At 35.9% G+C, this 25,217-nt stretch overlaps 4 protein-coding genes across 4 annotated transcripts; 2 read left to right on the forward strand and 2 right to left on the reverse strand.

The window, feature by feature from the left end:
- The first annotated feature begins 1,441 nt into the window (after positions 1–1,441).
- Positions 1,442–8,375, forward strand: LOC108994352 (palmitoyl-protein thioesterase 1-like). Its single transcript, XM_018969508.2, has 12 exons — positions 1,442–1,818; positions 2,921–3,005; positions 4,105–4,156; positions 4,242–4,262; positions 4,355–4,408; positions 4,816–4,866; positions 5,529–5,591; positions 6,130–6,195; positions 6,340–6,378; positions 6,712–6,834; positions 7,013–7,105; positions 7,743–8,375. The coding sequence occupies exons 1-12, from the start codon at positions 1,722–1,724 to the stop codon at positions 8,058–8,060; spliced, it is 1,062 nt and encodes a 353-aa protein (XP_018825053.1). The 5' UTR covers positions 1,442–1,721; the 3' UTR covers positions 8,061–8,375.
- Positions 8,376–9,225: 850 nt separating this feature from the next.
- Positions 9,226–13,496, reverse strand: LOC108994353 (phosphatidylglycerophosphate phosphatase PTPMT1-like). Its single transcript, XM_018969510.2, has 6 exons — positions 12,730–13,496; positions 11,816–11,938; positions 10,720–10,813; positions 10,447–10,529; positions 10,274–10,363; positions 9,226–9,914 (listed from the first exon to the last, which is right to left on the reverse strand). Exons 1-6 carry the CDS (start codon positions 12,949–12,951, stop codon positions 9,474–9,476), a joined length of 1,053 nt encoding a protein of 350 aa, XP_018825055.1. The 5' UTR covers positions 12,952–13,496; the 3' UTR covers positions 9,226–9,473.
- A 4,368-nt stretch (positions 13,497–17,864) lies between these two features.
- LOC108994424 lies at positions 17,865–20,438 on the forward strand. The gene has a single exon (XM_035694146.1). It carries the CDS (start codon positions 18,289–18,291, stop codon positions 19,990–19,992), a length of 1,704 nt encoding a protein of 567 aa, XP_035550039.1. The 5' UTR covers positions 17,865–18,288; the 3' UTR covers positions 19,993–20,438.
- A 2,415-nt stretch (positions 20,439–22,853) lies between these two features.
- LOC108994407 (homeobox-leucine zipper protein HAT4-like) lies at positions 22,854–24,965 on the reverse strand. The gene is made up of 4 exons (XM_018969613.2): positions 24,576–24,965; positions 23,900–24,216; positions 23,631–23,710; positions 22,854–23,507 (listed from the first exon to the last, which is right to left on the reverse strand). The coding sequence occupies exons 1-4, from the start codon at positions 24,742–24,744 to the stop codon at positions 23,150–23,152; spliced, it is 924 nt and encodes a 307-aa protein (XP_018825158.1). The 5' UTR covers positions 24,745–24,965; the 3' UTR covers positions 22,854–23,149.
- Positions 24,966–25,217: the final 252 nt, after the last annotated feature.

Raw genomic sequence — 25,217 nt, forward strand, 5'->3', positions numbered from 1 at the left:
TGCAAATCCAAACGTCTCATTGACAATTAATGTCCCACGTGTTTTACCAATGTAAGTGTGTGCATAAGAAAGTTATGTGAACCCCACTGCAATGACTTTCTTAATCTTCCCAAGGACCCAACCATGTCTTGTCCTCCAAGTTGAGAAGTACATCTTTCAACATACTCCCCCACCAAAAAGTACAAATAATCAGAGATGAGTTGAGATTAAAGTTAAAAAAATTGAATAAAAATTTGTTTAAATATATTTTTTAATATTATTTTTGTTTTGAGATTTGAAAAAATTGAATTATTTATTTTATTTTGTGTGAGAATTTAAAAAAGTTGTAATGATGAGATGAAAGGTTTTCAAAGTTTCCAAAATTTGTGATTTTAATCTTGAAAGCAAACCAGGCCTAATCATTCTAATCTCAATGCTCGGAATAGTTTGTGAGTTTTCCTGAAACTATTGCAACACACTGAATTTCTGATGGCAGAGACTGTTTGAGATAGTGAGGCACCAAAAAAGATGCTTTATTTTAACAAGATATTATGGATAATGGAATATGCTGAGGATAAAGAGATCGAGACGACATATATATGGAATATGCAGGTGTTTCTAAAAATTAAAAAAGAAAAAAAAATGATGTCCAACATCTTACCAGAAAATGTTCCTCAATAAAGGCAATGCGCACGCACAAGAGTAGAATGAGTAGGCTACTTAAACTAAACAACTTCAAAATAATTTAACCCACCGTGTCTTCAAACAAGTTCCAATCATGTCTTCAAAATCCAAGTTGTATTAACAAAAAATAATAGTTTATGGATCCTATTTTTCTAGAAATTGCTCCATGCCCTAAGCCACAATACCAATCTCAAAAAATAAAAAAATCACATCTTGATGTATACATGAAGAATATAATAGTATGGACGGAAAAATGGTACAATATTTACCTACGAAACTGAGCAAACCATTTGGCAAAACAAAGCTCTTGGGACTTGTCGCTAGTTTGGTCCATTCAATCAGCTAGCAGGGAGTGGCGGCACTAGACAGACGTAGGAGCGTCACAAGGTAGCACTTGGAAGAGGAAGCTGACGGATGCGGGTTCGTGGCGAGGAATGAGGGTGGGTTTCGCGGGATTCAAATCTAGTTTGCTCCGTTCAATAAACTCGCGGGGAGTGGAGGTATTGGGTAGACGGAAGAGCGCCTCTCGATGGCATTGATGTGAGAGATGGCATCGTCAGGAGGCATTGGGTTTAGGAAGCTGACAAGGATTGTAAGGGAGAATGGTGTTTTACAGTATCAATTCGAATGAGGATGACAATAGAAAACCGATTTTCAAATTGAATCAAAACGCATGGTTTGATTTAAAAATAAAAATAAAAATAAAAAATCAGAAGCAATCACATAGTGTGTGCAGTGTTACAATAGCAGCTGAGTAGCATACGCCTAAAGAAAGCAACGAGACGGAAAGTCACACAGTAACAAACAAGAACATTGCCGCAGAGAATCCAAAGTTCCTGACAAAGTGACACTCCAATCCGATCCAGAGACCAAAGCAATCACCGATTCGTGACTAGCACCGGTTTTAAATGTGAAGGATTCACCGTAACCAACCAACCAACTAATACAAGAACGGCAAAATCCTCCAGAAGTTACTGGAGTCGTTGTATTCATCCAAAGTCTTTTGTTCCCTTCGATCTTCTTATATTTTTCTTCTCCAAGTAAAACCCACAAAATTCATGGATCTTTCTTTACCAGTCATTGCCTCCAACTTTATCTTCTTCTTAACCATAACCATCGCGTTTTCACAGTCCGTACCCTTCATAGTACTCCATGGTAATTTTTTTCGCTTTCAAATCAGTTTCTATCGTAGTTTTTTTTTTTTTTGGTGGAATCTGTTTTAGGATTTGTGGTATTATTGCCTTTTCTTTCTCTCTTCTGGGTATTTGGATGATACGTTTAGTTTTTCTTGGATATTAATGCTTACTGTATATGTTTAATATGGATAATCGATGCCTTTGTTTGTTGCTATTAATGGAAGCTTATGGTAGATTATAAAGGAAGGTTCTATGCTATCTTGAAGATGTTTATATTGTGAGTGTTAACTGCTGATATCAAGAATATAAAAAAAAAAATCAAGAATATTTTTCACCAAATGCATTACTGTGGTAACTGAAAAACATCAAACACCAAACTGTATTTGAGTTAACACGGTCCTTTTAAGGGTTAGGAGGAAGACAATAGAGCATGGAGATGTTATACTGCTGCCCTTCGTGTATTTCCTCTGTTTCTTTTGGAATTAGTAAAGCGGGACAGACCATTGGGATATCTCACCAAAATCCTAATTTAGATATTATGCGAGTTGCTGATTGAAAAGAGAAGAAAATAGGATTCAAGAGAGGCTGCAATTCTCAGGAGTGATAAAATTTCATTACTTTCCTTGCACACATCATTCCCGACCCTATTAAATGGGTCCAGTTATGCTTAAAGCTTGTTTAAGGTAACACGATCTGAATTTCGGTAGCTCATATCTTTTTTACCTTACCATGGTTATTACTATGTCTTCCAATTACCTTGTTAAATTGTGCATTTAACTTACTACAAATTTAATGAACCTTTTGGCAATCAAAGCACTTGGTTATCCTATTTTCTGAGAAGTTTCAGCACAATATTTCATATACAAAATTTTCTGGGAATCCCATTCTATTTTGGTCCTGAATTTAGATATATATTGGATGTTTCAATCTCTTTCTTAAAGTTTATGAACCTAGTACATTTATGATTAATTCTTATTTATGTATGGACATTTTATTGTGTTTTGTATTCATTGTCCCTTGTTATTCTTTTATGAATTAACGGATCAGTGGGAATAAGTTTATGGGATTTTTTTTTTTTTTTTTGTTGATATATGTCATACTATTCCAATGCTTCATGGCAGGCATTGGAGATCGGTGCTCCAATCAAGGAGTTAAACAGTTCACTGAGCTACTGAGCAACTTTTCTGGCACTGAAGGATATTGCATGTATGCTTGCATTAACATCTCACAGCCCTATTCTTTAAAGAAACTTTGAATGTTATCCTCTTAAAGAACACTTGTTTTCTGATCATGGATCAAATTGTATCCACAAATGAAGTTTATTATATATGATCTTGATTGAATTATTGTGGAAACCTAAAACCATATAAATATTTCCGCTTAAAACTTTATAAAAGTTAGATCATGACTAGATGCTTTAAGTGCATTATTTTTTTAGTCAACCTTCAGATATGGTATTCGTATTGTCATCTAGTTGAAGGAGGTCAAAGGATACCGATAACTGATGTTTGTTCTTTTAAGTGACCGATGGGTGGATAAGCAACAATATAGACATTTGTGCTTTTCTCAACTGAACCCAGCACCAAATCACTTTCTTGTGAGCAAAAAATTTGTAAATTACTTCTATTTACCTCTGTCAGATTTTCTTTATTTTTCTTTTCTTTTTTTCCCCTTTTGCCATTGAGTTTGGATACTGCCTTACAGTGGTACATCCTTGAAATTGCACATAAAGAAAGTGCATTTTGCTACAAAGTGTCAAGTTGGCTAAGTTTTCTAAGTGCTTAAGATAATTCTTAGAATCCTTTAATTCATTGAGGTAAAAGGAGATTTGAATCTTAATTTTTTAAATCACTGTAAAGCATTTATATATCTTCCTTTGGGGTCTAGGAGTCCATGCATTCAAATTGGCCGGAACAAAAAATTTACAGGACATGGGGAGCAACATATGTAAAATGTCAGAGCGTATACCTATAAAAAAATGTCAGAGCATAACTAAATGAACTAGTTTTTGCTAAATAAAATTGTGTTATTCTTTTTTTTTAATATCAGTTATAATTTTGCATTGGGTGTAATTAATTTTGAAACTTCCTGGACAGATATGATATGTATATGTACAAGTGTACTTTTTTAGTTCCTTACATCATATACGTTTGACAGTTACTTATCAAAAGTTTCAAAATTTTCTTGAACGACCGGTAACTTGTCTTCATCTTCAAAGTATATTTAACCTCTGAACCGTCTCCTCCTGTCAACCTGCAAATGTTACTACGTTTTGCACAGATGTTCATATCTTTCCTCATTGCAGAGAAGTTGGAGATGGAACATGGGATTCTTGGTTTATGCCTCTTGATGAACAGGCAAGCACTTAATAAACTAGACCTGTCTTATTGGAAGTAAATTTACAGTGTCCCATGGTAATTAAATTAGTTTACATATTTGCAGGTGGAGGCTGTTTGTGACAAGGTGATATGGCTCTCTTGATTGCAGTTGCTATTTTGCTCCCTTGGATTTGGAAGTTTGTTTTTCCATTCATGTAATCCATTACCATACTACAGGTTAAGGAAATGAAAGAACTGGAAAAAGGTTACAACATAGTTGGTCTCTCCCAGGTGATTTATGAGTCAGATTTTTCCCGTTTCAAATGTCTATGTAATGTAACATGATCCACTGAAGGATTATTTTCCTACTGATTAACTTTTTCTTCATCGCTTCTTATGACTTATTGACAAACTCTTAAAATAACATCCAATTTACATGACACAATCAATTGGAGCAGGCACATGGCCAGTTGAACATTTATTTAGAACTCCTCTAGACTCCCCTTCCCAATAGAAGAGTCGTCACATCCCTTCAATGGCCAGTTGAACATACCATGCTCTGATCATATGTGCCAATCAATTTATCAATTGGACTAAAGTTTTTATTTCTTAGTGCCTATTATTAAATTAAATGCTTTATGATAGCTTTTGGTTCTTGGGCAGCTTCTGTATCTCATTCATAGTGTTTTTATTTACAGGGTAATTTAATAGGTCGAGGTGTTCTAGAGTTTTGCGATGGAGGACCTCCTGTAAGAACCAGTCTTGAATATAAACCTTGCTAGTTTAGTGTTTCCGAATTTTGTTTGACAAAATTGGAATGTTTTGACTATGCATGTTTACACCTAAATTGTGTGAAATATACTTAAAAGCCATATAAGATTTTGTTCATAGGTTCATCATTTGGCCCTTTTTTGACGAGATAAATGTACCATTCTTTCTACTTGTTTTGCTTCTTCTTTTTTTCTGTTGTTTTTCACTTTTTTCCTGTTTGGTGGTGGGGGATGGGAATAGGAGGTTATGGCACTTTTTTTTTTTAATAAGTAAAGAAATAGGAGGTTATGGCATTTATGAGTAGGCAATTGAGTATTGATGGATTTGCTCAAAATTCTCTCTCTCTGGATGGATGGATACTTTATTTTCTCCATTTTCTGCTTTAGAATCTGCAGCATTCTGTTTTCTCATTAAAGGAAATTAAAGTTCCTTTGCAAGAGTAAATAAGGGGTGTCTCATCTATGCTTGCTCTGGCTACATACTGCATGGGTTCATAAATCTATCTACAGCTAAATGCCTTTTTGAGTTTAGTGCATGGCTTCGGTATAATACTGTTCCTAGTCTTCTTTGAGCTTTTTTTTTTTTGTACTTGTTTGGATCTCAAGTAACGGAAAATTTTCTCTTTTAATTCTGGAAACAGGTTAAGAATTTTATCTCTTTAGGTGGACCTCATGCTGGTACTGCCTCTGTTCCTCTTTGTGGTGTAAGTGCCATGATGGCTTTCCATCATTACCACTTAATATACATTTTTTTAAGTCTCCTTGAGATTTTTAGTTGTTTTAGAGTTATAATAAAATCTAATGTGGGATAAAGCTATCTACAGATCATTGCTATTTCTCTCTTTATAAACTTGTTAGGAGTCCACCTGGATTAGCTCTTCCCCCTGTGCTTATTATGCATAACTAAGTCCTACTGGGTGTCCTATAACATCTCATTCAATCACAACCTTAATAATTTGAAAACATGCTCCAGATAAGAGTATCGCACCTTAAGCATAATGATGAATTGTGATGGTTTACAACCTGTGTGCACATTTTAGGTTAGTCAAGTTTGGAGTTCTTCTGAACTTTCACTTTCTGGGTAGTGGCTAGTCCCTGCATATTATGTATTCTGAATAATAATCACCTGGGAATAAGTGACTATCATGCCAATTGACATTGCAATGAGAAGTTGCAATCTTATTTAAATTTCCTTGAGTTTGAGTTCTGTCTAATATTCATATATGGTTTTGTCTTCTACAGTCTGGCGTTTTGTGCATTATTCTGGACAGACTGATGAAGTTAGAGATCTACAGCGAGTATATCCAAGTATAAATCTGACTATGAATTCGCTTCATAGCATTTTAACTCCTTGAAGTCGGCTCACTACATCGTATCACTATTTTTCTTTCAAAATCCATTCTCTTTAGGATTTCTCTTGCAATACATGATGCTTGATTTCTGGAATTGCAGGATCACTTGGCTCCCAGCGGCTATCTTAAATTACCAAATGTGAGTGCTATAACCTGATAGAGGATACTAGATGCTATGTTTAGGCTTTTCTACTGCATATCTCCTAGCTATACATTCTAAACCCTGTAATCGTGATATATTAGGAAAGTTCAAACGTCAGTTCTTTTCAACTTTTAGTGGCTCAATAATCTTTTTGATTGTTGTCTGTAGTTCGTCTTTTCCCCCTTTCCTTTTTAAAGGACAAAAGATTAAGGTGGCTTTTTCTTGCCACTTATCAAATATCATGTTTGCACTGATAATTATCCACTTCATTTTATCTCTCTTTTCTGTCTGAAAACCTAAACATCAGAATCAACTATTTTATATTTCCAGGCTATCCCCAACTATTTAGAGAAATGCAGATTTCTTCCAAAGCTTAACAATGAACTCCCTGGTGAGAAAAACTCCAGTTACAAGGAACGGTTCACTAGCTTACAGAACTTGGTACTTATCATGGTAAGCCTTTTTCTTTTTTTCTTTTCTTTTTTGTCCTTTGAAATGGGCTTATCATGGTAAATTGGAGGTTTCTTTCCATGTACTAACATTTCTTGGTCCTCTCAGACTTTTTCAGACAAATAACAATTAAGCTTATTAAGCTTTTCTTAACCTTTTTTTATATTTTTATGTTCAACAGTTTGAGCATGACACAGTTTTGATACCTAAGGAAACTGCTTGGTTCGGGTATTACCCAGATGGAGCCTTTAAGCCAGTTTTACCTCCACAGCAGGTAGTTTTTTAGATCAACCTGATCTTCTCTTGTTATCTGTGCTGCTCCTCCGTCCCTCCCTTCCCCCTCCTCTCTGATACGCAGAGCAGAAGGCACAGCTATCCTTTATCTGAAAATGTTAAAACACTTCCGAGTACCAATATACCCACGTTTGTTTGCAGTAGATGGTGGCTGTAACTTCTATTGACAAACGCATGATTACAAAGTGAAATGAGCTACTAGACAAACAATATAATGTTAATACAGAAATCTTTGGCACCAAAACTGATATTTTTTCTTTGCAATTTCTTGAGCGAGATTTAGAGCATGAAAGAAACCATCCGATTACCCTTAAGAATAATTGAATATCCGCTGCATGGTGTCTCAAGGTGCTCAATAAATTAATTAGCTTTTGAAGCAATTTGTAGCAGAAAATGCAAACCAAGTTGCTTTCAAAATTATATATATGTTTAAGGGGTAGCGCATTGTTCTGTGAAAATATGAGCTCTGCATGGTAAAAAAGCATCAGTTCATATTTTCTTGTAGCCTAAAGGGTTTTGTTCCACCCAAATTTGGCAATGTATCTTACAGCTTCTTGTGTATTAAAACATTTTCTTGTATATTTAGTTAACTGGTTTTGTCACTCAATTTTATGCAGACAGAGCTTTATGTTGAGGATTGGATTGGTTTGAAAACCCTAGATGAAGCTGGAAGGGTAAAGTACGTTAGTGTTCCCGGAAATCATCTTGGAATTTCTAAAAGCAATATTTTAAAGTATGTTGTGCCTTATTTGGAGGGCGAATCATCAAGAAAGAACAGTAATGAAAAGGATAGTGGCAATAGAGTGCAGGGAGTTCATGGTGGAGTTGTTCAAAGCAACAAGAGAGAGCAAATGGTGCCTCAATTTGAGGAGAAAGCACCAACTAAAGCAACAATTGAGGGGTCATCGCATTATTTCCGGCCGAGGATCAATTAAAACTTTCATTGACGAACTTCTCAGGCACATGCAGAAGTGGTTGCCTCATACATGATTGGAAATTACTTTGTGAATCGAATTACAAAGTCAGTTATGTGTGGTGAGGATCAAAAATTGGTTCAGTTTTCCTTTTTTTCATTCCTTATATGTATATTGGCCTCAATGTCTCTCGATGAAAGCTTATGAAAGCTCTTGGATTACAATCTGTACTGTATAATTGTGGAAACATCTGTTCAATATGCAAGGACAAGTCTGGTTATATACAGATGGAACATTGCATGATTATGTGCATTCATATAATTGAAGGATTCTACAGATCCGTGCCATTAAGGTTTTGAAATGCCAAAGATCGGATAATTTAGTAAATTTTATGCTCTGATCCGCAGGATTGAACTGATCTCCATCATCAAAGGAGCATTATTTACAAGCACATAAATGAATTCTGTTATAAAGTTCATGTTTAAACACATCAAGTACCGTAGAAACCATCATGGTAGCGATTATCAGCATATATTTCTGTTCCTTGAAAGAGAGAGACTTGTAGGGTTTATTTAAGTGATAAAAATTCCAACAGGCTCTGAAAAAAAACAACAAATTCTTCAAATATAAAGAAAACAGAGACGTGAACAGAGAAGCATTTGGATTGTTACAGCAAGTTTTGGTGTCTAACCATCTTCAAGGAACATAGGCCTGAGAGTAGGATACCCCATGAAGGAATCTTCGACAGAAAACTGAACCTAAAGCTTTAAGAAAGGGATAAGTGCTTTTCTTGTAACGTTCAAGAAGTGACTATATTGTTTTTCTTTTCATGATTTTTTCCAGATGCCTAGCCAGATTAAAGGGTTCAGGCTCCTACTTCTCTCGGGCTTCATCAACTTCTCACTTTTCATTGCGACACTGCCCCCCCACCCACGCAAGTAGGTCATCCCCATCAAAGGCAGTGGCCACCACCTCCCCACGCCAATTTTTTCCGCTCGTTATATGCGACCGGACAAGATGTTAGACCCTAATATCTGATTTCACAAATCAAAAATTAGGAACAGAAATGGTTTTTATTTTTGGGACACCTGAAACTGTTCTTGGTTTTATACCCAGCATTAGTGACAAACTTTCGGAGGGACTTTAATTTTAAGGGGCTAAATGCCGCTATCTGAAAAAATGGAGGTAAGACGTGTACGGAAATGCATGAAACATTCCCTTTGTTTAATCATACCGATGTAATCTACAAAGGTATTATCACTACTTCCTTCCTTGACCCATATTGCTCAAATTTCTTACATCTTGATTCAAGTGAAATTACAACTCAATTTACAGGGTGGGGAGAGGAGGAACCACAGTTTCATTTCTCCCTAATACGAACATTATTTGCCTTTCGCTGTACGCGCAAAGAAAGGTAAAAGGGCATAAAACTTATCAAGCATCTTCTATGCAATTTGGTTGGCTTTTCTGCAGTTTCTGTGGTTCTTCACAGTAGACGTGTATGTCAACACTAATTCCTCCCATATGATCAGTCTCGACTAAGCAGCTTCTCTTGCTGCCCAGTTTCTCCCCTGAGATTGTCTGGTGGGCACGGCATCGAAACCATAGGCATGAGACTCTTGCCAGAGCTGCCTGACCAGCTACACGGACCCGGTAGACTACACTTAAATCTGCCCATATCTGTCCAGTAGCACCTGGATCAAGACTTGAGTCATACCCTTCAAGATCTGATTCAGTCACGACAACTACAGCTCCATCGTCAAACGCAACAAGATCTTGTGAAGCCGTTGATACTGGGGCCTTCATGATGAAATCAGCCATGGGGGTGTAGACAATAGCTTTTTTCACCATAAGATGGTAGTATTCCTGGACAGCCTGTAATCATCAACCAAAAATAGTTTATATATACAAATATATATATATATATATATATATATATATAACATGGGACAACTGAGTGTCATTAGTTAATTGCCAAGAAAGACAGAATGCCACTAAAAAAATATTGACCATCAAAACCAATAGAATTTAAATGGAAAACTCTCAGATAACTCACCTACTCAAAGCCTAACGACAGCATGGTTAAGAAATCTTTTACAATGCATGATAAAACATGGTGAAGGAGTTGTCTACTAAAGACTTGATGAGAAAAAAGGAATTCCGGAATTTCCACTGCCAAATCATATTAAATGACGACATGATACTGGATGACAAACCAAAGTTTATAAGAATACCTGCCACTGGGAAGAGGCTAAAAGCACCCTTGGGCGGATTGATCTCACATAATCATATGCAGCATCAGGTGTCATCTGCTTGTGATGCACCTATTAAAGAAAATGGACTGTCAAGAAAGGTGGGAAATTTTCAACAAGATAGTTAAATATCTTTCCTCTGGGGTGGAACTGACCAGGTAACATATTACAACAGTTGTGCTGCGCCCCCGTCCAGCTTTGCAGTGAACATAGGTACATCTTCCGCAAGATGCATTTTCTTCATGAAAATGACATAAGAAAGATCAGGTAATCCTATGGAATACCCCTCCCAGAAGAAAAAATTAAATATTATGCATTAAAAAATTAAATAACCATGTGTCCCTGTAAATAGAATTCTGTTAGATGGCAAAACATCTGATGTTTTATATATTCCAAAGCAGGAAAAGCAAGCTGAAAAGAATGCTCACCATGTATGAACTCTACTGCATGGTGTATATCATTCAACGATGGAGCAAAGCAGTAGTCTCTGGTAGGTATCACCAGATGGTCAATGCCGTGATCCTACAAAGATTTCAATATATTAAATCGTAAACTGAAGTTAGGTCATAATCCTAGGATCTCCTTCTAAAGCTGCGCCCAGGAAAATATAATGACCATCAAACACGTGTATCACACACAAAGTGCCCGAAAAACTATGTTGAAGAGAGAGACAGAGATGTATGCTTCCATGTCATTCAAATCAACTAAATTGATCAAGCGATTTAGAGAAGTGTGGCATTCCATGTCAGTCAAATAATTTAGGATGTCCAAATGAGACCTTGGTAAAGGTCCCATCAAATTAGTTTGGACCTCATACATCTAGAGCTAATCGATTAAAATTTTTGGACTATGATTAAACCCCTAAAATAGTTATTTTAGAAGAGAATTATTTGACTGACATGTAGGACAGATATTTTTTTATTGTAGGCGCCTAGTGCTTTATGGAAGAAGAGAATTATTTCCCCCATAAATATTTATTATTTACCCATGTCTTTTTGTAAGTTCTAGAACCTGGACACCAGTGACCTCACCCACCAATCCGTGTTTATTGGAGGAAGAAGAGATACCATTAAATTAGAATATAAATTGCTCTTAGTTATTTACTAAGCAACCATCATACTACTGTATGTTTCTTCCAGAAGCAGCACAAACAGAAGAGATTACTGATTTCTTTCCGTACACATTTTTCGTTCACATTTAAACAAAACTTGTTTTGATACGTGAACGAAAAACCTGTGGATAGAACTGTGACAAGACTCCTCAGGTAAAAAGAATTGCGACACCATTCGAAAGAAGTTTTGTTCAAATGTGAACGAATAACACTTTATCAACTTCTCGAATTATACAGTTAATCTAGCATAGAAAACAACAAACACATAATGGTCACAGGAGCTAAAGGAGTTCCATATGAAAAGATTAAAAAAAAAAAAAAAAAGCGAGCCATAAAGACCACTAAGAAAAGGTAGAAACCTTCAAATTTGTGAAGAATGCCCATCTGCGAACAGATCAGGATAAAATACTCACATGATATAGAGATGTCGGTACCAAAGTCTCGTAGGGTTCATTTAGTGTGACTACCCCGCAGACACCAAGCTCCTTTAGACGGGGAACATCAACTGGAAATGGAACAGCACCTAACAGTATAAACTGAACATATGTATATTAGAATATAATTCCTACGCAATAAATACTATTCATAAAAAATTAAAAAGAACGAGCACCGAGGGCACCAAAAACTTAACTATCAAATGCTCGAGATACAATGTTACAGCCATCACCGAATTACATCAGAAAAAAAAGGCAGAGGAGGAGTGATGAATGACAAAAATACAGAACCGAACGCATATGAACTTTTGAGCCAAAAAAAAGTCCCCAAAGAGATAAGTAGTTAAGAGCGCCTAAAAGAACCTATAGAACCATATAACTTTTGTACAAGAAGGAAAATTTGGCAAACAAAAGCAATCAGCAGCGTACTATGAGAAAAGCCACCAAAAAAGAATATATACAACAGATAAATGTGAAAAAATTCAATAAAACCACTAAGCCCATCCAAGATCCCTGAACATGCATGCAATTCAAACAGCAATCAAGTAAGAAATAACAAAAATGATACAGTTTTAATAGACTGCAAATGAATTATAAAAACAGAAGTACTACCCGAAAACATATCTTAAAAACTAAAAATTAAAATAAAACTTGCAATATAAGCTAACGAAATTATGGCTTATAAACTATTTCATCATCCTCTATACGCTAGTATATATTCTTGAACCAAAGAAGACACACCCACGTAAAAAGAAGCGACATGCAAACTCATTCCAATGAAAAGCCGCAGAAAGTAACCAATATATCGCCCAAAATCAATCAACAAGCACAAATATGAGACAAACCATGTAGCAAAACGGCTAGAACCAATAACAAGCAAAACAAACTTATACCTCATCCACCTTATCCCACCACCTGAACTCTGCCTGAATCTTATTCCTAACAACATTGTAGAGGAGGGTAGGATAGAATAGCGCGCGAGCCCCAGCTCCGATCAGAACCCGCTTTGCATCCGAAACGACAATGCTTCGGCCGCTGAAATCGCAATCTCCATCACAAGAATTCCTTTCTTCACCGATTTCTACCTCCCCAACTTTCAATTCCTCAATATACATAGCCTCAATTCAAACCCAACTAACTCAATTAAGAACAGCAACGCGCAATTTCGAAACAAAACCTAAATTACCCAAAACAAATACACACACCACACAGAAACTTAACGTCACTTTAATTATACCCCATAATCCCCAAAAGAAAAAGTCGAATATTTTCTGTTAATTCCGTAACCGAATTACAGGAGTAATGGTGAAACCTATAAATTCTACAGAAAAATAGGAAAACGGGGGATTGGAAAAGATTTTGATGGTAAAATACGGAAATCGAAGTTTCTGAGAGAGATCATAACCATATTTAGCAAAAGAACAGTCGATCGGAAAAAAAGAAGGAGGCGGAGACGATGGAGGTGGTATAAGAGATGACAAAAGGTCGATGACGGATGAATTATTTTGGGAGAGAGAGGTTTTAGATCGAAGAAACCCTAACCTAACCCCAGGATTTTGCTTGGATGATAGAATGGCATGGGTTCTACTCCTCCACCTTTTGCTCAACAAACACTGAAACAGAGAGAAAAAGACTGGGAGAGAGAGATGGAGAGAACGACGTATGAGGAATTGGTAAGAATGGAGAGTTAAATTGACGAGACGGTGAGGAAGAAAAGCGTGAAAGTCAAAGGCACGCAGAGTAATCAGTAAATTGTAATGATAAGGATTACGGACAAATCATTGACCATGTCGGCTGAAAGACCAATCCCAACCGTTAAATCTAGAGGATCAATGGTTGAGATATATTCAAGAAAATTTATCAGTCAATTTTTTCAAAAGCAAAATTGATATTTAATTTTGTTATGAATATGAATTTATTAAGAAAAATGTTACTTTTTTCATTCAATTTTTCTTTATTTTAATATTTATATATTTTAATTTTTGTTTAATAATTAAAAAAATGATTATCAGTATATTTATATTTTTTTTAAATGTTTTAAAATAATAAAAAAAAATCAATTTAAACGAGCGGTGGATTCAGCCGACAGAATAGCACCGCGAAAGATTGAATGGGATTGATGGGTCATAAATTTATTTATTTATTTATTAATTGGCAATTCGTTCGGTTTTTTTAATGTTTCCACCACTGTTTGACTCGAAATATATTTTATTTTTATTTATTCGATAATGAATTTCTTTTTCCGACAAAACATTTATATCGTGATTGGTTGGTCGGCAGATAAGTTATCCCATTTATGCAGAATACAGAATTGATTCGTAACCGACACCAAATTCATGTCATTCGTTTGGGAATATCGATTGGCTTTTCAATTGTCTATCTGAATAGGCTACACAATTAATAATCTTTTTGAGCCTTTCGACACTATATTTTTTTAAAATTTTTAATATTTTTTTAAATTTATTTTTTTAAAATTAATTTAATTTTTCTATTCATTATTTATATATTAAATATTTGATAAAAAAAATAATAAAATTTTAAAAAAAATATGATGTATGAAAATTGTGTGAATAATAAGAAGTTGTATAGATTTTTTGATCTTTTTAAGACAAATGGTTTAGCCAATAAAGTAATTTATAAATTAGTGTGGTGATGTAATATGTTAAAATTATAAAATTATTTTTATTATAAAATAAATTTTTCTAATCAAATAAAATTATGTGAGTTTATTTTTTTAAAATCTTTTTATAAATATAATACTTCTTTATTTATTACTGTGATTGTGAAATTTTGTAATAGTTTAGATCTGTCAAACTATTCAAATAGCATTAATAAGATAATAATAAATAAAAAGATGATGAGTAACATTAATTCCAGATAAGTACGTAACAAAAGCTCAAGATATTTTTATTAAAAGCTCGAAAATTAAGTCGGTTCTATTTCAATCTCAAGCATATATGTTTGATTAGAATATAATATAAATAATTAAATCTGAAGTGTTTGTCTGTCTTTTTTATTTTTATTCTAGGAATGAAAAAGTCAAATCTCATGATTTAAGCATCATCAAGCAACATGCAGCCCTCGCCAAGTATCACCATTTATCTATGCATTTCTTCTCTATGCATTTCACTGTCATCTATATGAATGGTTTTGTTAGAGGAGCCCTTGCTTTTCTTTTCAAAAGCCAAAAAATGCCCAAGCACCTATTCAATGCTTTTATGGCCTAAACAACTTGTCACTTTTTCAGTTACTGTGAACTCATATCTCTCAAATCTTCTTAAACCCTCTTTTAAGAGTTTTCATTTCAAGCTCACCATCAAGCCGAGTCATCGACGGGGTATAAGTTTAAACCAGAAAACCGGTCCGAGATCGAGACCGGTTCTTAGAATGTAAAAACCAGTCGGTTCCAGTTTTAGGATTTTTTGGACCGGATCGGTTGATAAAAAATATATATAAAAAATAATATTTATATTATTGTATATATACATTTTATACAAAATATTATATATATATTAATATATATAAGTTTTATATATTATGTATAATTATAAAATTTTATGTGAAATTTTTATATATAATTGTATATATTCATATATGAAATAATTTATTATTATAATATATAAATTATTACATAAAATGTTAATACTAAATCACTAAAAGTTTATAACTAATACTAATATTAAATATATAGTTTATAACTAATACTAATATATAACTTATAATAAAAGTATAAAACAATATTTTTTAAATCAATTTTTTTTTTTTTAATAAGCAAACTTTTAATGACAAATTGTGAAACTTATATTTAAAAAAAACCGAAAAATCGGACCGGACCGAAAACCAGTAAAATCTAAAGTACCGGTTTAGGAGGATAACCGGTGCGTAATCAGTTTTGAAAAATACAAAACTGGTACATACCGGTTCGGTCCTAGATTTTGTCTAAAACCAAACCGGACCTGACCGGACCGGTTATACCCCTAGTCATCGTCAATTTGTTAGAAATCAACCAAGTCCTTGTTAATGTAATATGCACTTCATTTGTTTAACTTTTTAACTTTAATTTCAACTTATCTCATCTCATTTACGAAAATAAACGAAACCTAAATCTATACAAAGATCGAAAAAGATAAACTTTCTTTATTTTAAATTTTGTCATTCTTATTCACACTTGATAGGCCGTATATTTAAATGCCAACAACGATAGTTAGATGACTAGCACTATTAATTAGAAAATTTAAAACCGCCTCAGCAAATAGCACATAACTTAGTTATAATATTAAAAGATTAAAAATCAAAGCGTGGGAATCAGATCCATTTTTCCTAGTGTTTTCTAAGTACTTTTGGGCCACAGATGGTGAGAAAAGGAGGATGAATGCCTCATCAACCTACTCAATCTGACGAGGATTATCCTCTTAATTTGCCTTTCATTCTAATTCTCCACCTCAAGCAGCCTTTTACAGATTACACGTACGATCTTGAGACCCCAAACATGCATCTTTGGCGGCCGGGTTAAGATATGTTCAAATCCTAATAGATTAATGGACGTACGAGTCATGACTCAACAAAGGCACAGGATGGCATCGATGATTCTCTAGAATCCCTTTATCTTCTACACTAAGTTTGGTACTCCTCTACATAATCTTCATCTCTTTATGATAGCTGCTGGACCTTATCATTATCTTCCCAGGCCAGAAACACAATATCTAACCAGAGCTATGCCTACGCCAACTTTTACGTAGGATCGAAGTCAGTCTGCAACAGCGAGTATTGATAATTTAACATGATATGAGAGGAGAGATCTTTTTAAGTTTAAATCCTAACTTTACCTATCAAGTCATTTCAACCGACATGGTATCTGTTTTAGCATATGTTCGTCCCTGTAAAAGAGAGAGAATAAGAGTATCCAAGCTAAATTGAGTAGCATCTGTCAAGTGCAAAGGTATAGAATTTCTCAGAAAGCAAAATATATATACCTTGCCTCTGGTCGCAGACCATTGGCATAATCCCAAGTCTGCATGCATCCATTTTAACAAAGATTACAATAAGCAAAAATATATTCCTTTTTGTCAACATAGTTTTGGGTCAGTTTTTAATTTATTTTTATATTTTTTTGTGGTTTGCCAACAATGCTTGATGCAGAAATCACCAGAGAGATCAGAACCCTTCCCTGCTCTTTTCAAATGAAAATAAAGAAAGATGAACATAAATTAAGTACATCCATGTGATCTTCAGTGCTTGGCCTTTGAGAGAAGAATAGAGAGGTGACATAAGAAAGGCATTTTGGCATTCCCTCCTCCAAAGTTGCAAACAAGCATATATTTTTTTTTTAATTTTTTTGAGTTTTTATGACCTCCAGAATAAAAAAGCTAGCGTACGCAGTCCAAAAGAAGAATCCTGACCACATCCACGCAACCCAATTGCCCTTTACATTCACCCTACTCCCCAAGAGGTCCCAATTTTGATTCCCCAATATTTCCACTGCTACCTTTCAGCTTTGCATTTCCCTCACAAACAGGGTGAAAAATTCCATCTCTTACAAACAGCCAAACTCACTCACCACCACACTGCTGACCCTTTTTGTTTTGTTTTGTATAAGAGAAATGATATTTGCAATCGTGAAGTGCGTAAGTACTGTATAATTTTTTTAAAAAAAGTGAGTAAATACATGACCTACATGAAAAAAAAACTAATTTTTTAATAGTAGACCTCACTCTTTCTCAAAGCGATTGCACGACGCTTACGTACTCTATGACTATATGTAACATTACTCATATATATATATATATCATAACAAAACTTGCCACAAACCAAACAGGGAAGTAATGCACTACATATATGATGATGTCAAATCAATGCATCTCATCTGTTTGCCCTAAATGGCAGGACCATATGGATGGCAACAAATTACAAGCTTTTTCCAGCTCTTTTTTTTTTTTTTCCCTCTTTTCGTTTCTAATACCTTGTGCAGAAACGTGGCAAACTGGATATAATAAAAGTGTAAAATTATTCCAAGTCTGATCTCTCAACTGTGTATTGGAGAGAATTTATGTGTGAAGACTGGTCGGTCCTTCCAAATCAACCCTTTTAGGTTTCGTTATTTCTCTGTAAGCCTATCCTTTGTTACCATTTAAGCACAACCCTCTTCCCAAAGATACCTAATATAAACGAAAATGAGATGAAAGACAGCACCTTTGGGTTAATTTGAGTAAATTGAAAGGCCATAGATGTCAATTGAGCGGAACCCGCCAAAGCAACACAAAGCAAAGCTTGAAATATGCTCCATCTCCCTAGAACTTTGATCCCCAGTGCTTGCCTTCTCCTCTCTTTCTCTGCTTTTTCTTAACCCTTAAGTCTCCTCTTTTTTCTTCTTTTTCTTCTTTCCTCTTCTTTCCTCTTCTTCCCCTTCCTCTCCTGTTTCTGCAATACAAGCAGCATAAAAAACAAAAGCTTCCATGTGTTCTTCAATGGCAGATACATGTTCTGACAACATCAAACACCAAATGATACTTCCAGAGAAAACCCAACAAAACCCAAGTAAGTTTTACTCACATTTCTTATACAAAGCTCTTTTAGTTATAGTTTTCTTCGTTATTCTTCCGCTCTTTCCTTCACAAGCCCCTGAGTTCATCAACCAATCTGTACTCACTAGAAGCTGGGAGCTTCTACACCTCATTTTTGTCGGTATTGCCGTCTCTTACGGTCTATTTAGCCGGCGAAACGACGAAACAGAGAAAGAAAACAACAGCTCTAAATTCGATTATGCTTCGTATGTGTCCAGATTCCTCGAAGTATCACCGGGTTTTGATGATGAAGTCGAAAGCTCATCTGGGATTGATGAGAACAAGGTCCAAACATGGAGTAGTCAGTACCATAGGAATGAACCAGTGGTTATCATTGCCCAAGAACACTCTGTTCTCGATGAACAGAGAACTACAAGCGAAAAACCGCTGCTTTTGCCAGTTCGGAGCTTAAAATTGCGTACGCCTGACCCAGGTGTCGCCAAATCCGAATTTAGTGGCACCACTTCAGGTTCTATCAGTAGGTCTAATTCAAGACCGACCTCCAAAAGGTTTTCGGGAAATTCGAATAAATCTAGAAACGGGGAATTAGGAGGTTTGGATCATCTAAAATTGGAGGAGAAGTTGACGGACAATGTTGTGCTTTCTTCACCAGTTCCATGGCAATCGAGGTCTGGAAGAATGGAAATGAAAGAAGAAGTTGATAGTCCTACCCTGTTTAATCTGCCTCCTTCAATGGAGGAATCTGAATTTGATCGGTTCCAGTCTCGCACTACAAGCATTCAGATGACTGAACCATCCCGATCCAGTTCCAACACCTGTTCGCTAAAGCCGTCTCATTCACCCTCACTAACTTCGCCGAGGAAATTGTCTCCTTCCCCTTCGTTGTCTGCAGAATCACAAGCCAAAATTGCGGAGGATTTGGTGAGGAAGTGGGGCTTGTACAAATCTTCTCCCCCACCTGCACCTCCGCTGCCCCCGCCGCCGCTGCAGCCAGTAGTTTTTCAATCATTTTCCAAGAGGCCTAATCCTAGACCGGTGAGTGATGGGGTTTCGTTGGAGAAGGATTCGAGCAGAGTGAATTATGGGGTGGAAATGAAAGCTAGACGCCAGGCTGATGGTTTAGCAAATGGAAAATCAGTGAGAAAAATAAGAACAAGGGGAGCCGAAGATTTTGAAGAAGACGCCATGAATGGAGACTCGGAGAAAAGCCCAACGGTGGAGAAATCTGGAAGGAACATGAGGGGATCTAATCAAACATCATTCAGGACTGAGAAACTGAGGCATGAAAGCAACCCCCTAATGTCAAAGCAAGCTTTCATGGAATTCTCAGTGGAAGAGGAGCAAGCCTTTGGTGACACGGTGACTATGGTATCTGATGAAGACACAGAAAGTGAGGAAGATGATGACACTGGAGGAGGAAGTTTCATCCAAGGAGAAGGAATTCCAAGCAATGGTGGAGTGAGTTTAAACAATGTGGAAGCTGCTTCGAGCAGTGTCAGCGATGGAGGACGTGATGTGGATAGAAAGGCTGATGAGTTCATAGCCAAATTCAGAGAGCAAATTAGGCTCCAGAGAATTAATTCCCTCAAGAGATCAAGTGGGCAGATCAAGAGAAACTCTGCAAGAAAAGGTTGAAGTTCCTTCAGTCCAAAAGAGTTTAAACTGGATGGATCCAACACTGGTGTTTAATCTCTAGTTTTTCCTTGGTTCTATGTTTCTAATTTACTTAATGTTATAGTTAATTTCTCTTTGTTTTTTCCCAATATGGGCATGGACAGATCAAGATCAATCTAGAGTTCGTACTGAACTGAAAGGCAGGCCTCAAGTGAGAGAGATATAGACATATAAAGTGAGTCCTACAAGATCAATAAACGTTGTAGGACTCACTTTACATGTCTATCTTTCTCTCAACCGAGACTCTCAAATTCGGACAAGAACTTTAAAAGATCTTTTTCTGGCCTAGAGTGCATGGTGTACAGATATCTACACGGTTTATATTTTGTGTAACAGCAAAATTGCACCCCAACGAGTGTTGATGTTCTCCGAACTGTTGTAACTAAAAGGATGTTCTTCTAGCTAAATGACATGCCCTATTTTTTGGTCCATTTCTGCATCTAGTTCTGGATCTAGAAGAAGATGCTGACTCCCACTTAACTCTTTTCGTGTGTGGATTAATCACAGGCAAATTCTTACTAGTAAAATACAGCATGATAAATGCCATTTGCATACCTGATAATGGTGCTGAGCAAAGAAGATACTCATCTTCCTTATCGGTTAGAACTATGAAAAGTGGTCATTCTAAGTGGGTTATAAGACTGGTAAACATCCAGTTAAGTGCTTGTCTTCTGCAGGGAGATTTCAATTATGCAGACAGCAAAGGATGCAGATGGTTTGAAGATGAGATCTCCCAAAATGAGGTTCAACCTCAGTGATCTCAAACAGCTGTTGAAACTTGAAACCATCCGATTACTTCCCCACGTTCGGGTATTCGGATGCATTCAGGTGAACTGCTGGACCAACCACTGCAATCTTACCCTTCAATCTTTCTTCTTGTACCCCAGCTTGGAGATACTTGACAACAATAGAGTGGTGCTAAGTAAATGTCACAAAAATAACATTTTTTTCATAACGGAATCCAGTATTTTACAAAAGATCTGTGCAAGGCTTGCACACTTTGAATCAGTACAAATAGTTATTGTTTAAATAATTAAATTTATAGTGAACACGATTTGAAAATTATTAAAAGGAAAATGCTTGGGATCCCACTGGAGCTCCCGCTCCAATTTTATTTTATTTTTTAGTTTTTTTTTTCTTACTGATTAAGAAAGTATTGTTTAATAATATTGTGAATTTTCTTTTTTTTAAAAAAATATTTAAAAGTGTTAAAAAAATGATTTAAAAAAACACTTTTAAATATTTTTAAAAAAAGAAGAAAAACCACAATATTATTAAACAATATTTTCTTAATCATTAAGTAAAAAAAACAAATTGGAGCGGGAGCTCAAGCGAATCCCTAACATTGTCCTAATTAAAATGAGGTGAATTGTAAAATCAAAATCCTAGCTCTTATACTATGTAAGACTTTAAATTACTGCTTATCCCAAAAGTTTAAGCGGGTGGAAAAAGATAAATTTAATTATATTTAAATATAGACATCTTCTATAGTTTCATGTCCACCTTGCTCAACGCTCACTCCGGATAGATTATTGAGAGAGTTGCACCAGCTCATAAAGTTACATGTATCCACTTCCAAAATGAAGAACTTTGGATATCTTTTTAGAGTTATGCTACACATAAGCCTCACACTCTGTACACCACTTAAAAAATATGTGATTTTACTCTTTTATCCTCATGTTTCATATTTCATATTTCATGAAACATGAGGGTAAAAGAATAAATTCACATACTTTTAAGTGGTGTGCAGGAGTGTGAGGCTTATGTATATAATTTTTTATCTTTTTATTTTATTTTTTTTCTTAATCGACGTGTGGTGTGGTGTAAGGATAATGAGTATAATTTATTTTTAAATATAATTCATTTTATATGTCTATCTCTTGCCAACTCACCTCCGACCTTAAATTCAAGCGTCTACATCTTCCTTTGAATAATCAATCATTCCTGCAAGAATATCAGTCAATACACATTGCAACTTTGTTTAGAGCATTCGACAATTCCAAAAGTTATGAAGTGATTGAACAAGTAGCTACAAACTAGTTCTTCAGCCCAAAGTCTGTAGCCAGTAACTGGATTTTGGGCTGACAAATCCAAAATCCAGCCCAAGGTTTTAAGTTTTGAAAGGTCATTTTATTTTTAAATATAAAACAAACTTTTAATTTCAATTTTTTTTATCTAATTATTATTCAAACACAAAAATCAATATAATTTTTATAAACTTCAAAATAAATACAAAAATTGATACAACTTTTAAAAATTTTAAAATAAAAAATAATATTCAAACAATATTTTAATTTTATTTTATCAAGTTTTTTCTCTCCCATTTCACAAAACACAATAAAATATCTTCACTCAAATTATTTTAATACTGTTCACAAAATTCTAAAGTACTCCAGTCTTCAATTGTCCAAACATGCCTAGGACAATGCTAAAGAGATCGAGAATGGTGCCATGGTGCCCTTGCATTGTTGTACCGACAAGTGCAAATGCATCTTTTTTTAACCATTTTTAAACATTTAAAAAAATCAATTTACTAATAATCATTTTCTTAACAATTAAATTAAAAAAATCAGTTAGGTTTCTCGGTCTAAATAGCATTTTACTTAATGTTATGTCTATCTTTATGTTTTCAAGCATCTAACTCGACCAAAAAATCAAATTGTTTGACATGGGCATTTAATTTTATGGGTTATTCTACTCATTTATTCTTTACTTTGTTAGCATTTTGTATTTATATATTTGGGAAATCCCCTAGAATCAGACATTGTTGAAAAATCTTTTCTTCTATGAATATGAATCCAACACCAAAACAAAAGAAAATCATAAGTAACATTCCTCCACTATCATATTATAAGTAATCAGATCTAATTAATTAATAGAGGTTAGAACACAACACTTCATTTCATTCCCTTTAATTAAATGAGTGCTAAAAATCTAGACTAACATGGTGGGTCCAATAATACAAAACATGAAGACCCACACAATCAAACTCTACCAACCATATCTTAAGACTTTTAGACCCATACACTTTGAACATGTAGAGAAATAAATGTCACAGCGACGAATGATCGGAAGTTGGAATGATTAATGCCGCAGTTGTATTATTGGGAGGCTGTAATCACGATCTTGGTTGGAGTACTGCATCGAACGTCCGGTGTGCGACGCCGGGACCACGTGTTGTCTGGGTGGCCCACGGGTTGATGGGGACTCGACGACCTTCACGGCCCATCTGTTGGGGCCGGGCGTGGGTACTGTCGCCGGCGGATGACGAGGAGGAAACCGGGACGGCGACACGCTCACATGAGGGGCACATGGTTAGGGTTGTGGGTGGGGTCATTTGCATGTAGAACTGTGGCGAGAGTTTTAGAGCTCTCAGCTCCTGCACTTCCTTCTGCAGACGTCTGTTTTCTTCCGTCAGAGTCTCGCAGCACCTCTTCAGGAACTCGCAGTCCACCTCCGTTTGCTTCAACTTTGTCCTGGGATTTCATTTTTCACACCACTCGTTAATAAAAATAGCTACCTCCGAAATGGGTTTTCACAGAACGTACCAAAAATACCAAACAGGATGGCGGATTTAATTAAGGAAATTAAATTCTCACCTGGCCCTTCTGTTCTGAAACCAAACTTCCACTTGTCTAGGTCGGAGGCCCAGCTGCTTGGCCAAAGCTTGTTTTTGCTTCTGCAACCATCAAACCATCCATATGTCAGTGAAAGAGTTGTGTTTGTTTGCCGAGAAACTTACACGTACGGGAAAGTATTAAATCCATAGGACCGGACCCAAGATTTTCTTTTTTCCTTTTGGTTGCATAACATTTATGTCACAGCAAGTTCGGCCCTATTAAACTGTGCTTCACTGCATACTACTTACTGGGTTGAGAGTGTTGTGCTCCTTGAAGCTCTCTTCAAGAATATTGGACTGGTCCTTGGAGAGCCTGAGCTTCTTTCTCGAGGTTTCACCGTCTTCTTCATCACTGATACCTCGAGAGCAATCCCTCTCCAGATCATGCTCTTCTCCGTTAGCTTCTCTCTCGCTAGCGCTTCGCTTTCCGCTCAAGCTAGATATCGTGCTATTAGGGGATGATACGCCTGCTTCTTCTTCGCAATCGCCAGTGGAAGGCAGCCGGTTCACGTCGATCCCCCGTAGGAAAGATCGAGTCTCTGCACGGAAAGTTTCGGAGTTTCTATCTGCAAATGGGATAGAAAGTGAGAACTAGTGAAAAAGATTGAATTTTGAGGAGCAGATCTGAAGAATCAGATCCATGGTTTACGAAAAAGTGAGAAGCTTTGGGTGTGAATAAGAGAAAAGTTCAAATAAAATAAATGATAAAAGGGTTAGTTCTTAAACCACTCAAACATGGAAAAGCAAGAAATGTATCATTGTTTTCGACCAAGGTCATTGAAAAGGAGGGGGGGTGGGGGGGGGGGAAGGGCTTTTTTGGAACTCGCTTGTTTCTGGGGAAAAAAAGGAGGAAAAAGAGAACATATTGGAAGTAGCGTGCGTGAAGCCAGATCTGAGAATAGAAAACATGCAGATTAAGACGCACCTGATGAAGAGAAGGCCTCGTTCCAAGAGGGCTTGGAATGATTGAACCCGGAAGGAGAAGCAGCAGCTGAAGATGGGGCTAAAGAAGGCCTGAGATTGAGCGGTAGAGAATGGTGGTTCTGGGGGAAGCTCAAGCTCAGACTCAAACCCAGATCTTCCTTCTCAACCATCGTGCTAGCTTAGCTGTTTGCAATAAAACCCAAAGCAAAGATGCTTTCGTTGAAGAACTTCGATCTGCACGGACTCAAGAGTGAAGGCTCTCGCTCTGTTGACGCTACAGAGAGAGAGAGAGAGAGTGAGAGAGAGAGAGGGGTTTGGTTTAAAGCAGGGGATGGAAGTGGTGGGGAGGAGGGCGTTATATAGAAAGAAGAGAGATGGGCATGTAACTTCAATCATGACTTCGGTGTCAGGACACCCCAATTATCTCAATCATCGCTTCTGCCCCCCAAATAATACCTAACTCTGCTTCCGTTGTCCCTTTTTTTTTTCATTTCTTTTACTTTTTTCATTTCTTTTACTAGATAACATGAGATGACAAAATGAATTTATAAATTTTTAAAATATAATTTTTATTTTAAAATTTAAAAAAGTTAAATTATTTTTATGTTTTGGTTGGATTTAAAAATATTATAATTATTAGATA

This window comes from Juglans regia, chromosome 9, assembly GCF_001411555.2.
Source record: "Juglans regia cultivar Chandler chromosome 9, Walnut 2.0, whole genome shotgun sequence".
Classification (NCBI taxonomy): domain Eukaryota; kingdom Viridiplantae; phylum Streptophyta; class Magnoliopsida; order Fagales; family Juglandaceae; genus Juglans; species Juglans regia.